Source organism: Prionailurus viverrinus, chromosome D4 (genome assembly GCF_022837055.1).
Source record: "Prionailurus viverrinus isolate Anna chromosome D4, UM_Priviv_1.0, whole genome shotgun sequence".
Taxonomy (NCBI): domain Eukaryota; kingdom Metazoa; phylum Chordata; class Mammalia; order Carnivora; family Felidae; genus Prionailurus; species Prionailurus viverrinus.
This window is the reverse complement of record NC_062573.1, coordinates 29,860,451-29,874,993: the sequence shown is the minus strand read 5'-3', so window position 1 is coordinate 29,874,993 and position 14,543 is coordinate 29,860,451. Positions and strand designations below refer to the sequence as shown.

At 42.5% G+C, this 14,543-nt stretch overlaps 1 protein-coding gene across 10 annotated transcripts in view; it reads right to left on the bottom strand.

The window, feature by feature from the left end:
* RNF38 (ring finger protein 38) overlaps positions 1-14,543 on the bottom strand; it is a 132,155-nt gene that overhangs the window by 46,449 nt on the left and 71,163 nt on the right. For 3 of the 10 annotated variants that reach the window (XM_047829596.1, XM_047829598.1, XM_047829601.1), the window contains exon 1: positions 3,306-3,689. The exons of 5 other annotated variants lie outside the window; for them this stretch is intronic. In XM_047829596.1, the coding sequence (XP_047685552.1) occupies positions 3,306-3,314 (9 nt within the window). In that variant the 5' untranslated portion in view covers positions 3,315-3,689. 2 more of the 10 variants (XM_047829603.1, XM_047829604.1) reach the window with 1 other exon arrangement.

Sequence of the window (14,543 nt, the reverse complement as noted above, 5' to 3'; positions counted from 1 at the left end):
GTTTAAAACAAATAAGTATCTGCTAAATAAAATAATGGTCTATATGCTTGCTGGTCTATTACACAGACCATTCAAGGACTGCTACTACCTACTGAGGGAAAGATCACTGCTATTTAGCACTGAAGCAATCTCTCTTTTTTTTTAATGTTTGTTTATTGGGGGGGGGGGGTAGGCAGCGAGCGAGTAAGGGCAGGAGCAGGGGAGCGGCAGAGAGAGAGGGAGAGAAAAAATCCCAAGCAGGCTCCACACTGTGTGTCAATGCAGAGTCATGCTGGGCTTGTTCTCACATTCTCATGAGATCATGACCTCAGCTGAAACGGAGTTGGATGCTTAACTGACTGAGGCACCCAGGCACCCCTGGGGCAATCATTTTTTAAAACTATTATTTTTATTCTTGAGTTAAGGCAAACAACAAACTGGGTTCATGTCTTTCTGGGAGCACAACAGAACCAGGGTTACTGAAAATAGCTGAAAGGCTCCACCATTCTTTCCCTACCCCCACAGTCCCATAAGTTACTCGGAAGAGGGTGGATGTACATGCAACTAAGGAGGTCTCTAACCATTACATCTTTTGAGAAGGCGTTCATAAAGGTTAGGGAAAATAAGAGTTACATTTTTTTTTTGAGCTACATATTATTTTAAATAAAAGTTCTTTTCTGGGGTGTCTGGTGTCTCAGTCGGTTAAGCATCTGACTCTTGGTCTAGATTATCAGGTCATGATCTCACAGTTTGTGAGTTCGAGCCCTGTATCAAGCTCTGTGATGACAGTGCAGAACCTGCTTGGGATATTCTCTCCCTCTCTTTCTCCCCTTCCCCACTCACGTGAGTGTGTGCTCTCTCTAAATAAATAAATAAACTTTAAAAAAAAGTTATTTTCTTTTCCTTCCACATCCAGATTTGCCTGCCCAAGGATTATTCTCCCAGCAAGGAAATACATCTAAAATAATTTTATTTAGGCTGGTAACCTCTTAGAGCACTGTTCTAAAGTGCCTCTTCAAGATTTCTAAGAATTACATAGATTTGGAAAGTATCCAGACCATGACCAGTCCAAATCAATACAAAAAATTTATGTATGTAAATACATAACTATTTGAAAAAAAGTGTGTATAGGATCACTGTAATTCTTTTTTTTTTTTAATTTTTTTTTTCAACATTTATTTATTTTTGGGACAGAGAGAGACACAGCATGAACGGGGGAGGGGCAGAGAGAGAGGGAGACACAGAATCGGAAACAGGCTCCAGGCTCTGAGCCATCAGCCCAGAGCCCGACGAACTCACGGACCGCGAGATCGTGACCTGGCTGAAGTCGGACGCTTAACCGACTGCGCCACCCAGGCGCCCCGGATCACTGTAATTCTTAAATAAAATTCATAATTAATTCAAATATTTATAGCAGGCCTACTATGTGCTACATGCTGTGAATACATGGGGAAAAATTATTCTTGCCCTCCAAGACTCAGTCTAGTGAGGGGCAATTCAAGAGGAACTAAATAGGGCCCTTCTAACATAGAGTGAGAAGGTGCTGACATCCTTAAAAAAGGAACATGAAAAGATACAGGATGTGAGGAAAAACGAGACTGTGTAGATGGTCCCTCTTCCTCTTTTTGCTCAAATTCTCACTTGTTAATTTACTATAGAGTTGAAGCATTTGCTTGATCTCCTCCAGACAAGGTAGTCACTTCAAGAATTTAACATTTGCTGAATGAACTAGACCAAAACTGCATTCAAATGTGTTTACAATCTTTATGCTCCCTCCAGAGAAAAATAAAACAAGCTATGAGTTAACTAAAGTAAAACAGAAGTGAAAACACAGGTCTGATATATGTAGTTAAAAGGAAAATAACCAAAACTATTTAGTAGACCCTGACACTACCCACAAACCAGCACAGTGAATTACAAACTGAAGGTGGCTAAACAAAGCTGGGACTGGGACAGCACAGAGAAATAGATGGAACAGACTGGAAGTAGAAGACAAAGATAATCTTGACCAATGAACTTTCCATACAGACCAATCATTTGAGATTTTTGAGGATTTCTCACCCATACTTCCCACCACAACCTTGAAATAAAGTAAAAATGAGCACAAATAGTCTGGTAATGTAACTAAAAGGTTCATCCAAAGCTGTTGGCAGAGAGACAATAGACCTACACTCCACATTATGATGCTAACAGATTCAGTTATGTCTAATTATGCCATCTTATATCCACCTTCCTCAAAAGTCAGGTCGCTCTAGTAAATTCTGAACATTTACTCAGATTAATACTTGCAACCTTCAGTTCAGCGATAAAAACAGAATGAGTATATAAACCTCGACAAGTACAGAAACAGAAATTACCTTCTAGAATCACAGAAGATATCAGAGGTGGAGGGACCATAGCCAACGTTTAAATCCAACTTTCATATTTTACAGATGAGGTCCTGGGGCCCACATGGCCAGTTTGTGGTGAAATTTTTTTAACTATAGCCTCTAAAGTCTACCAAATCTCTTAGAGATAAGTCTTACAGAAAAATTATAGAAATCAGCTTAAAACTGAACTCATGTAATGAAATGATTTAAGTTTAGTATGCTTTCAAAAAGTGAAACATATTATGCCAATAAGTTTACAAACTAGCAAGAACTGGAGAAAGAAGAGTATGTGAAGAGATACAATTCTCATTTAAAAATCCAGTTAGTAATTTCATATTCCGACTGCAAGTATGTCCCAATATATAAATTATATACAAATATATTTATTTATATTTATATACTATATACATTTATATATATTTATAAAAAATAAAAAATATATATACAAAATTTGGTCTGTATTGTTACTTCTATAGAAGTCCCATCTATTCGTATGGCCAGTGTTTTCCGAAGACAATTTTACTTTCATCCCAACTGTCCTTATATTTTTATTAAGTTTTGATTATACAAACACGGAGAATGGATTGTTTTTTAACTGGAGCTCAGTTACCAGGGCTGCTTCCTATTTAAAGGAATTGAAATATTAACAATAGTACCTGTAATCAAGGCCAAACAAGATCCCAAAAGGCTTGCAATTTTAAAGTAACAAACCAATTGTGTTTGAGTTGCATACACTTAAATTTTCAAAGTGTGCCACGTAAGAGAAAGCAATTCATATGATGCCAGCAATGACATACGTTGAAGTGTTCATTTCTATTTATGGTGGAAGAATTAGCATACCCAACTTTTGTGGCACAAAGAAAAAGCTGTGTCTTTTACAAGTCCTACACAACGCAAACAAAAACTTTATTTTCTTTGGCCCTCGATAATTTGGAAAATTCCTGGTTCAAAACCAACCTTTCTCATTCTTCAACCCTGAAAGAACTTCCATCCCCTGAGAACAAAACGCAGCCTGTCCAGAAACCCGCAGCGGCAGAAGGACGCGAAAGGACCCTTCCGAACGGGTTCCGCGTTCTCCTGGGTGACATCATTTCACCTGCGCCTCGGCAAAACGAGAGGGAGCGAGGCCATCTGCCAGGTGGCGGCGGGCCGGCGCTCCCGTTGGCTGCACCCACACCTCCTCGCCGCCGCCACGGGAACAAAGAGCGCCGGGCCGCCCGGCCGCGCCCGCCAAGCACCGGGCAACCACACCTCCTCCTGGTTGCCGGGAACGGCCCCGCAGGCTCCCTACGGCCTACGGCTCGGGCCCGGCCCGCCCTCACGCGGGAACCAACGGCCGGGCGGCCAGTACCTGCGAGGGGAAGCTCCGCCCTGCGGGGCTGCTCCCGCGGCTCCGCGCTGGGCCGCCGCCTCCTATTGTGACCGCTCGCCCAGCCAGCGGCCAGCTCGCCAGCTCCGCCGTCCCCGGGCCTCCTCACCCCCGGAACCCGGGATCCGACCGAGGCGCTGTCACGGCGCTTCCTTCCTCCCGGCACCATCACACGGGCCGCGCCAGGAAGCAGCTGCACGCTCGGAGCTGACAGAGTCGGCTAACGCCTCGGGGGCTCCATCCTCTCGGCCCCCGGGCCCTAATTGCCGGGGCCGCGACACCGTCCCGCCCGCCGCACCCCACCTCGGTGCTCACGAACACGGCGTGCCGCGCGCCGGCGCACTACCCTCCGCTGCGCGCGCAGGCGACGCCCCTCACCGCCAGGCCGCAGGATGCGCGAGCACGCGGCACTCCCACTTCTCTGGTTTGGGTCGCCGCCCTCCTCTCCACCCAGTCCCCTTACAGGAACGAACCTAGCGAGCCCAAAGCGCGAAACCGCCAGACGCTCCGCCCCTTTCCCCCAAGGCTCGACTCCGCGCGCCGAGCCCCCTTTGTTTCCACCCCGCGGGGGAGGGGGCGGGGCGGCACTGCGCGCGTCCGGGCGCGCGACTGGGACTAGTTCCGGCAACAGAGCCCGTCGCACGGCGTCCCTGCGCAGCCCGGCCCAGCCCGCATCTCTAGCCGCGCGCTCAGCAAGGCCCAAGCTACCGAACGCGACCCTGGAGTCGGCCCTGTCTCTCAAAACGTACACATCTTCTCACTCTACAGTATGGCTGCTGGCCCCTGCCTCCTCCCTCCTCCGGAACTGAGCAAACAGTAACTGACTTCACTCAATTCGAAATATGTATTCATGTGACCCGAGAAGTGGAATTTTTATTGATGCAAAAGGAGGTGATTAGATCAAGGTATCTCACAAAGAAGCAAGCAGGTTGGAAACTTTAAACCTGACAGTTATTCAGACGCTGCTAAGGATGGGAAATGAAGAGGTACAAAGACCACAGCCGACATGGTGCTTGTCCTGATCACCTTCAGGATCTAAAAGGGAAGAAATATATTCCATAAAAGCACAATAAATTCAAGAAAAGGACAGTTAAGTAGTATTGGAGGCGAGGAGGGCTGTCAAGGGGACATCATGCAAGAAGTGGTCTTTAAGCAGATAGGAATTAGATGATGCCTTCAAGGATGGTGATCACATTTTAGGATAGTCCAATCGGTAAAAAAAACAAACAAACAAAAAAACAAAACAAAACTCAGGTTCTAGTCCTTCTAGCGTTACCTTACACCAGTCTCCTTCCTGCTCTGGGCCTCAGCTGCCTCTAGCAGAAAATTAAGGAATCAGACTAAACTGATGTTCCAGGATCCTCTGAATTTCTACCTATGATTAACACTATATGGTAATTATTTGTGTACATTTATCTCCCATGTCTGACTGAGCACTGGTTCTGTAACACCATGGTCCAAACCTACAGCCTGAAATACAACAGCCAAGTGCTTAGCAACTCTGAATTAAAGTTCCAGCAATAAATCACAAGCTTTTACAATTCCTGGACAAAGAGAAGCTAGAAGGATATAACAGGCTCCAATAAACACATCCCCTCCCGCAGCCCCATACCCCCATTATGTAGTCCTGTTACCTAGCTGACTCTTCCTCCCCAACACTGTCAGTCTTCCAAAGCAGGCAGTTTGGAAATGATTACATCCAAACTGTAAAGTTTTTTATTTTTTTCTTCATTTCATAACAAGAGTCATAAATCCCATCCACACCTTTAGATGCATCCAATGCAATCTGTTCCTAACTTGTGAGTCACTCACAATTCCCAGTCTACTGCTGTAGACTCATCTAGCATTACAGATCTTCCAGCAGAACCTCAGCTGCACAAGCTTCCTTACATAATCCAGACCCTCTTGAAACCACTTTTCTTGTATACTTGGATATTGGCTCCGTGGTGATAGGAGGAAAAAAAGAAAAAAAAAATGGGAAAGGGAAGGGAAATTACCATTTGAGAACTCTCTAATCTTAAAAGCCAGATTCCTCAAGTGCTAAATTCCAGCAGCAAAAATCAATTACAGTCCTCCAGGGTTTCCACCCTTTAAAGCGCCTGTGAATCCCCCTGGGCCTCAGCCAATTCTTTGTGAGGCAAACTCCACAAGAAATCTTCTCGTGGTTATGATCTTAGCTACCTGGGCTCCTAGGGCTTAACCCAAGAAGTCTGCCCAGATGTAAACAGTAATCCCACAACTCAAGGTTGGATAGTTTGATATTTGTACTGTAACTTTTTCTCTAGTTTTCTTCACCAGAAAATCTAGTTATCTTTCTAATAAACACCCAATCAGTGGGATAGGCTTTAAACTGGGCCACTTTTGACCTACTAATGTGGCAGGTGGTAAATTGTAAGAGAGCAATTGCTCAACCCCAGTCTTCCTAAAATTTTATTTGGTGTCTGTTCAAAAAGATACAAAGCCTTCTTGGAAGGGTGTCCAATACAACTTTCTGTGATAGATATGGCCAATATCTGCACCATCCAAAAGAAGGCCACATGTGGCTACTGAGCACTCAAAATGAGGCTAGTGTATCTAATGAATCGATCAGAATCAGTTTAAATAGCCACATGTGGCTAGGGATAGCACAGCACTTGTAGACAAAGTAATTGATTGCAGCAAGAGCTTTTTGAGACTTCTGACTCCAAAACTGCTCTTTAAAATCAATTTTTACAACATAGGAAAAAACTGAATGACTGCTAAAAACTTCTTCCTGAAGTACTCAAGTAATTTAAGTCCCCTCACTTTTAAAATAAAACTATACCGAGGCTCAGTCAGTTAAGCGTCTGACTTCAGCTCAGGTCATGATCTCACGGTTCATGGGTTCGAGCCCTAGGTAGGGCTCTGTGCTGACGGCTCAGAACCTGGAGCCTGCTTCTAATTCTGGGGCTCCCTCTCTCTCTGTCCCTCCTCTGCTCGTGCTCTCTCTCAAAAATAAATAAACATTTTTTTAAAATAATAAAATATTTTCAATAATGCTTCATATTTTCTGTACAAGTCTTACATATTTTTGTTCTTTGATTTATTCCAGGTTTTGTATATAATTACTAATTCTAAAAATATGATATAATTATATACATGTATATTATATAATTATATAGCTATAATATATAATTACATATAATTACATATAATTAATTCTAATAGTTTAGCATAATCTTTTTGAATTTTCTATATATATATATAATCCTGTTGGCAGAAAATAATGACCATTCAATTTCTTTTTTTCAAATACATTTTTCCTTTTGTCTTGTCTTACTGCACTGGCTAGGACCTCTAGTACAGTGCTAAATAGAAACAATGAGAATAGGCATTTTTATTTAATTCCCAAACTAGAAAACTTCCAACATTTCACCACTAAGTATGATGTTTGCAGTAGGTTTTTGCAGATCCCTATAGCAATTAAAAGAGTTCTCTTTTATTTCTAAATTGTTAAAAGTTTATTATAAAGGGATGTTTAATTTTATCAAAATTTCCTGCATGAGGTAATCATATAATTTTTCTTTTTTTTTTCTTTTTTTTTTTCCTTTTTTTATGAAATTTATTGACAAATTGGTTTCCATACAACACCCAGTGCTCATCCCAAAAGGTGCCCTCCTCAATACCCATCACCCACCCTCTCCTCCCTCCCACCCCCCATCAACCCTCAGTTTGTTCTCAGTTTTTAACAGTCTCTTATGCTTTGGCTCTCTCCCATTCTAACCTCTTTTTTTTTTTTTTCCTTCCCCTCCCCCATGGGTTCCCGTTAAGTTTCTCAGGATCCACATAAGAGTGAAACCATATGGTATCTGTCTTTCTCTGTATGGCTTATTTCACTTAGCATCACACTCTCCAGTTCCATCCACGTTGCTACAAAAGGCCATATTTCATTTTTTCTCATTGCCACGTAATATTCCATTGTGTATATAAACCACAATTTCTTTATCCATTCATCAGTTGATGGACATTTAGGCTCTTTCCATAATTTGGCTATTGTTGAGAGTCCTGCTATGAACATTGGGGTACAAGTGGCCCTATGCATCAGTACTCCTGTATCCCTTGGGTAAATTCCCAGCAGTGCTATTGCTGGGTCATAGGGTAGGTCTATTTTTAATTTTCTGAGGAAACTCCACACTGCTTTCCAGAGCGGCTGCACCAATTTGCATTCCCACCAACAGTGCAAGAGGGTTCCCGTTTCTCCACATCCTCTCCAGCATCTATAGTCTCCTGATTTGTTCATTTTGGCCACTCTGACTGGCGTGAGGTGATACCTGAGTGTGGTTTTGATTTGTATTTCCCTGATAAGGAGCGACGCTGAACATCTTTTCATGTGCCTGTTGGCCATCAGGATGTCTTCTTGAGAGAAGTGTCTATTCATGTTTTCTGCCCATTTCTTCACTGGGTTATTTGTTTTTCGGGTGTGGAGTTTGGTGAGCTCTTTATAGATTTTGGATACTAGCCCTTTGTCCGATATGTCATTTGCGAATATCTTTTCCCATTCCGTTGGTTGCCTTTTAGTTTTGTTGGTTGTTTCCTTTGCTGTGCAGAAGCTTTTTATCTTCATAAGGTCCCAGTAATTCACTTTTGCTTTTAACTCCCTTGCCTTTGGGGATGTGTCGAGTAAGAGATTGCTATGGCTGAGGTCAGAGAGGTCTTTTCCTGTTTTCTCCTCTAAGGTTTTGATGGTTTCCTGTCTCACATTTAGGTCCTTTATCCATTTTGAGTTTATTTTTGTGAATGGTGTGAGAAAGTGGTCTAGTTTCAACCTTCTGCATGTTGCTGTCCAGTTCTCCCAGCACCATTTGTTAAAGAGGCTGTCTTTTTTCCATTGGATGTTCTTTCCTGCTTTGTCAAAGATGAGTTGGCCATACGTTTGTGGGTCTAGTTCTGGGGTTTCTATTCTATTCCATTGGTCTATGTGTCTGTTTTTGTGCCATCATATAATTTTTCTGTTAATATGTGAATTACATTGGGGCACTTGGGTGGCTCAGCCGGTTAAGTGTCCGACTTCAGCTCAGGACATGATCTCATGATTAGTGAGATGGAGCCCCACATCGGGCTCTGTGCTGACCGCTCAGAGCCTGGAGCCTGCTTCAGATTCTGTGTTTCCCTTTCTCTCTGCCCCTCCTCTGCTCACAGTCTCTCTCTCTCAAAAATAAACATTAAAAAAAATTTTTTTTTTAAAATATATGAATTATATTCACTGGATTTGTTTTGTTGTTGTTGTTGTAAAGATACATTTTTTGAAGTTTATTTATTTTGAGAGAGAGAGAGAGTGAGCTGAGGAGGGCAGAGAAACAGAGACAGAGAGAGAGAATCCCAAGAGGCTCCACACTGCCAGTATGGAGAGTCCAGGGCTCGAACTCATGAACCTCGAGATCATGACCTGAGTCAAAGTCTAGAGTCAGGCACTTAACCTACTGAGCCACCCAGGTGCCCTGACACTGACTGGTTTTGGATATTAAACCAATTTTGCATTCCTAATAAAATCCTGTCTTATTTATTACCCTTATTATATATTGTTGGATTTGTTTTGCTAACATGATGATTAGGATTTTTACATCTATGTTTTGTTTTGTTCTGAGGGAGAGAGGGGGAGAGAAATGTTTTTAAAATTTTTTTAAATGTTTATTTATTTTTGAGAGAGAGAGAGAGAGAGAGAGAGAGAGAGAGCATGCAAGCAGGGGAGGGGCAGAGGGAGAATCCCGAGCAGGCTCCTCGATCCGTGTAGAGCTTGATCCCATGACGGTGAGATCACGAACTGAGCCAAAATCAAGAGTCAGATGCTTAACAGACTAAGCCCCCAGGTGCCCCAACATCTGTGCTCTTAAATGAAATTAGCTGTTATTTTCCATTTTTATAATGTCCTCATCAAGTTTTTTTTACAAAGATTATGCTAGCCTTAGAAATTAATTGGGGGGGGGGGAGCGGGGAGGGGGGCACCAGGGTGGCTCAGCTGGTTAAGTGTCTGACTTTTGCTCAGGTCACAATCTCCTGGTTTATGACTTCAAGCCCCACACTAGGCTCTCTGCTGTCAGCACAGAGCCTATTTCAGATCCTCTGTCTCTCTCTCTCTGCCCCTCTCCTGCTTGTTCTCTCGATAAGATAAGATAAGATAAGATAAGATAAGATAAGATAAGATAAGATAGAAATTAATTGGGGATGGGATGCTTGGATGACTCAGTCAGTTAAGCGCCCAACTCTGGGTCTCTGCTCAGGCCATGATCTCACGGTTCACAGGACTGAGCCCTGGGGGTCAGACTCTGCTAGCAGCAGTGGAGCCTGCTTGAGATTCTCTCCCTCTCTCTCCCTCTCTCTCTGCCCTTCCCCTGCATGCACACGCTCTCTCTCTCAAATAAATAAAAACATTTTATTAAAAAAGAAATGAATCGGGAATGTTTTCTCTTTCTCTACTCTAGTTTCTGTAAGACTGAGGTTACAAATTAATTCTTTAATTGTTTGGTAGAATTTGCTGGTTAGCCAACTGAACTTGGAATTAAATTTCTTGTCAGAGTTGCAGTCTTTCCCTTATTATTTTTTTAAAGATTTTATTTTGGGGGCACCTGGATGCCTCAGTCGGTTGGACGTTCAACTTCGGCTCAGGTCATTATCTCGTTGATCCTGATTTCAAGCCCTGAGTCAGGCTCTGTGCTGTCAGCTCAGAGCCTGGAGCCTGTTTCGGATTATGTGTCTCTCTCCCTCTCTCTTCCTCCCTCTCCCTCTCCCTCTCCCTCCTTCTCTCTCTCTCTCTCTCACTCTCTCTCTCTCTCTCTCTCTCTCTCTCTCCCGCTTCCCTGCTTGTGCTCTATCTCTCTCTCAAAAATAAACATTAAAAAAAATTTTTAAATAAAGATTTTATTAACTAATCTCTACACCCAACATGGGGCTCAAACTCACAACCCTGAGATCAAGAGTCACATGCTCCAACAACTGAGCCAGCCAGGTGCCTGTCTTTTCCTTATTTTTTTTTTTAAGTTTATTGATTTTGAGAGAGAGACACAGACAGAGAGGCAGAGGGAGGGAGGGAGGGAGAGAGGGAGGGAGAGGGAGAGAGGGGGAGAGAGAGAGAGAGAGAGAGAGAGAGAGAGAAAGAGAGAAAGAGAGAGAGAAAGAGAAAGAGAGAGAGAAAGAAAGAGAAAGAGAGAAAGAGAGAAAGAGAGAGAGAGAGAGAGAGAGAGAGAGAGAGAGAGAATCCCAAGCAGTCTCTGTGCTGTTAGCACAGAGCCCTACTCTAGGCTCGATCTCACAACCTGTTGAGATCATGGCCTGAACTGAAATCAAGAGTTGTCCGACACTTAACCAACCAAGTCAACCAGGCTCCCTTTTCCTTACTTTTTACAAAGGAGGAACAATATAATCTTAGGATACATGTAAGGAAGATCTCATACTGAAACTCACAAACTGCTTCTGGAAAACAAACTTCTAATCTTGTGACTATGAAGGGTTCTACTGCTGAAAATACACTTTCTAGCACACAGCATAAACAATAACCATAAATAAATTATACAAAAGTGACAAACAGTCTGCCAAACAGTAAATATAAAATTTCATTTGGTTCTAAATTTTGCATTTCTAAGACATCACAGACTTATCTAAACAAGATGATTATCTGAAGGACCTTTATAGGAGAGCTGACTCTGAGGCTATGGTCTTTCTTTGACACTTTTTTCACAATACCTTCCAGTATTTACTAAATGTCTGTTTCCCCCATGAAACTGTAAACTCCTCAAGAGCAGGTCCCATTTCTCTTTTGTTTGTTGTCACTGATGTCCATATTTGGAGAATGTTGGCTAGTAGAGAACAAAAAAGGAGAGGCATCTCTTATTTTAAGGTGTTCAAACGCATGATTCAAGAGCTGCAGATTAAAAATCACTTGTCCAGATGCTGAAGAAGCACTCACGTAGAGAAAAAATATCAGAGGAAAAAAAAATGGTATACACTTTTGGGACCTGCCAAAGAAGGTGTTGGGTAGAGAATGGCCTTCCTGTTGGGAGTCCATGACCTTTATAATGAAGAGGCAGTTTCCCACTGTTAACACTGTCAGGAATCAGGTTGTGCTGTCATCACATCCACTGCCAAGTCTCCTGATTGTAACCTCACTCCAATCCCAACCACTACTGCTGAATTAGTGGCCTCTATTCTGTGCTCTAACATAGCATTAATCATTTGGCTATGCAAATATGTATTCACTTGAGTCTTCTGGGCATTCGACAGAGAACTCCTTGAAGCCAAGGACTAAGTCTCACTGACTCTGGCAAGGGTTCTAGCATATGGCAAGCACTCAGTAGGTTCCAAATTAATGATATGTGATATTTCATAGCAGTGGTAATTCCAATGTGTTTCTCAATAGGCAAATTCCCAAGAAGAAATGAGACACAAAAGCAGAATGGATAATAAAAGAGAAGAACAAGGAGACCAAAAAGAATTTCAAACTTTCCTCAAGTTAGCTCTGCTCACCCTCCTCCCTAAACGTTTCCCTCCCTCCATCAAAACCAGCTGAAAGGACCTAATAAGATGAAGCTACATAGTGGGAAGGTGTATTGACCTAGCACTATTCAGGCTATACATTATCTATAACCATGACAAGATGTGATCTAATGCAAAACATCAGAATAAGCACTTCCACCCACAAGTGTTACCACCTATCAGAGTGGAAAGGTTATTTATCAGCAGCTGCCAGCTATAGTTGCTAAAGACCAGAAAGGGGCAGCAAATGCACACCCAAACCCAATTCTACTGAAAGCCTCCCATAATGTAGCCAGCTTTAGGATGGAAGAGTAGGCAGACTGCTGTTCCCACGGTACAGGTGTGAGATGCCAGGGACTAAACCATGACAGTTCTTAAGGCAGTGAAGATGAGAAGTGTTAAAGCAGAACCAGGTGAAAGGCCATCAGCCAGAAAGGAGTTCAAGATGGTTGAATAAAGAAACCCGAGTGGGTTGAATAAAGAAACCCAAGCTAGTCAGAAAGTGGAAAAAATAGAGACCCACATCAAATCAGAAATGGAGAGGCAAGGGTGCAAATAAAGCACACACTGCACATCATGGCATACTTAATCTCTGGAGCAGGACAAATGAGAAAGAGCGGACTCCGAGGCATGACGTGCCTTAACGCACACCCTTTGAAGCAGAGATCTTAAAGGTACCTTGCTCATTCTGATCTGGTAAACAGGGAGCATCTTGGGAGCAATTCTAATTGCTATGACTCTCATTCTAAACCGCTCCAGTGGCTCAATCTCAGGGCAAATCATACGCCAATACAATACTTTTAAAATATCCATTGGACAGGCAATGAAAAGAGTTAACCACATACAGATCTAGGTTGTTCAACAAAGCCTGTTAATTTTACTGTTAAGGATAAACCATCTCTTCTTTTTTTTTCCTCTTTTTTAAAGTTTGAGAGAAAGAGAGGAGGAGGTAGGGAGAGGGGGAATAAGCACAAGCAGGGCAGGGGCAGAGAAAGAGGGAGAAAGAGGATCCCAAGCAGACTCTGTGCTGTCAGTGTGGATTCTGACTCGGAACTGAACTCACTAATGGTGAGATCATGACATGAGCCACAATCAAGAGTTGGACACTTAACTGACTGAGCCACCCAGGCACCCCAGGGATGAACCATCTCTTATTTGTAACATTAAGTACTACACTTAGGTTTTTTTTCATTGTTTTGATATTATAAAGATAAAATGAATTCTCTCATACATACATATAGTTTGGGCTGCATTTGAAAATATCTCCTTAAGGGAGGCTGGGTGGCTCAATTTGTTAGACGTCCGACTTTGGCTCAGGTCATGATCTCATAGTTTATGGGCTTGAGCCCTGTGTCGGGTTCTGTGCTGACAGCTCAGAGCCTGGAGCCTGCTTCAGATTCTGTGTCTCCCTCTCTCTCTGCCCCTCCCCCACTCATGCTCTCTCTCTCTCTCTCTCTCAAAAGTAAACATAAAAAAAAAAATTAGACACTAACATAAAATATGACCCAAAAAGCCAGTGAGCATGGGCTACACTTATATAAGTGCTTCAAGAAAATAAATGAATTATAGTATAAACACTGGTTAAGAAACAGAAAAGCACAGACAGACAACTAGCTCCTTCACTTTGAGGAAGACAATGAAAAAGTAGTTGCTGAAAAGGGACATGAGAATGATTGAGATGCAAGAAACATGAGAATGTTTTCTACACAGATCAGAACACAGGAATATCTTGTAATTTCCACCATATTTGATGGAAAACAGAATTTCCTGTAGGAAATTCCTGGTGAGTCTCATGTGACTGCATAGTTGATACCCTGCTCTGGATCATGCCCATGGCTGTAGACTTCTAACACCCCGCATTCAGGAGATGTGGCCAGCTCACTGAAAATGCCAATGTCCTCGTGGTCACTTCCACTGATGATATGCATTTTAGACACTGACTAACCTGGGTGGTTTTGCACAGATGTTGTGATAGATGGCACTTTGCTACAAACCCTGCACCCTCCTGCCCAAATCACATTCAACAGGCCTTTCCCAAACCTTAAATAAAAAAGTGTGTAACCTGACCAGATTCACACAAAACAGACATGATCACCTTAAATAAAAATCTTTAAGGCAGGACAACTCTATACAAGTATCAAATTTAAGCTCCCACAGTAAATTTATTGATCTCCTCTCTCCTTACTTTTTACCGTTACAAAAGTGTCTTATAAATAAAAACAAATTAAATTTAGAGGGCAATGACCTTCCAAAGGCCAAAACAAGAATGCCACATAACAGGGCACCTTGGTGGCTCAGTTGGTTAAGCATCTGACTCTTGATTTTGGCTCAAGTCATGATCC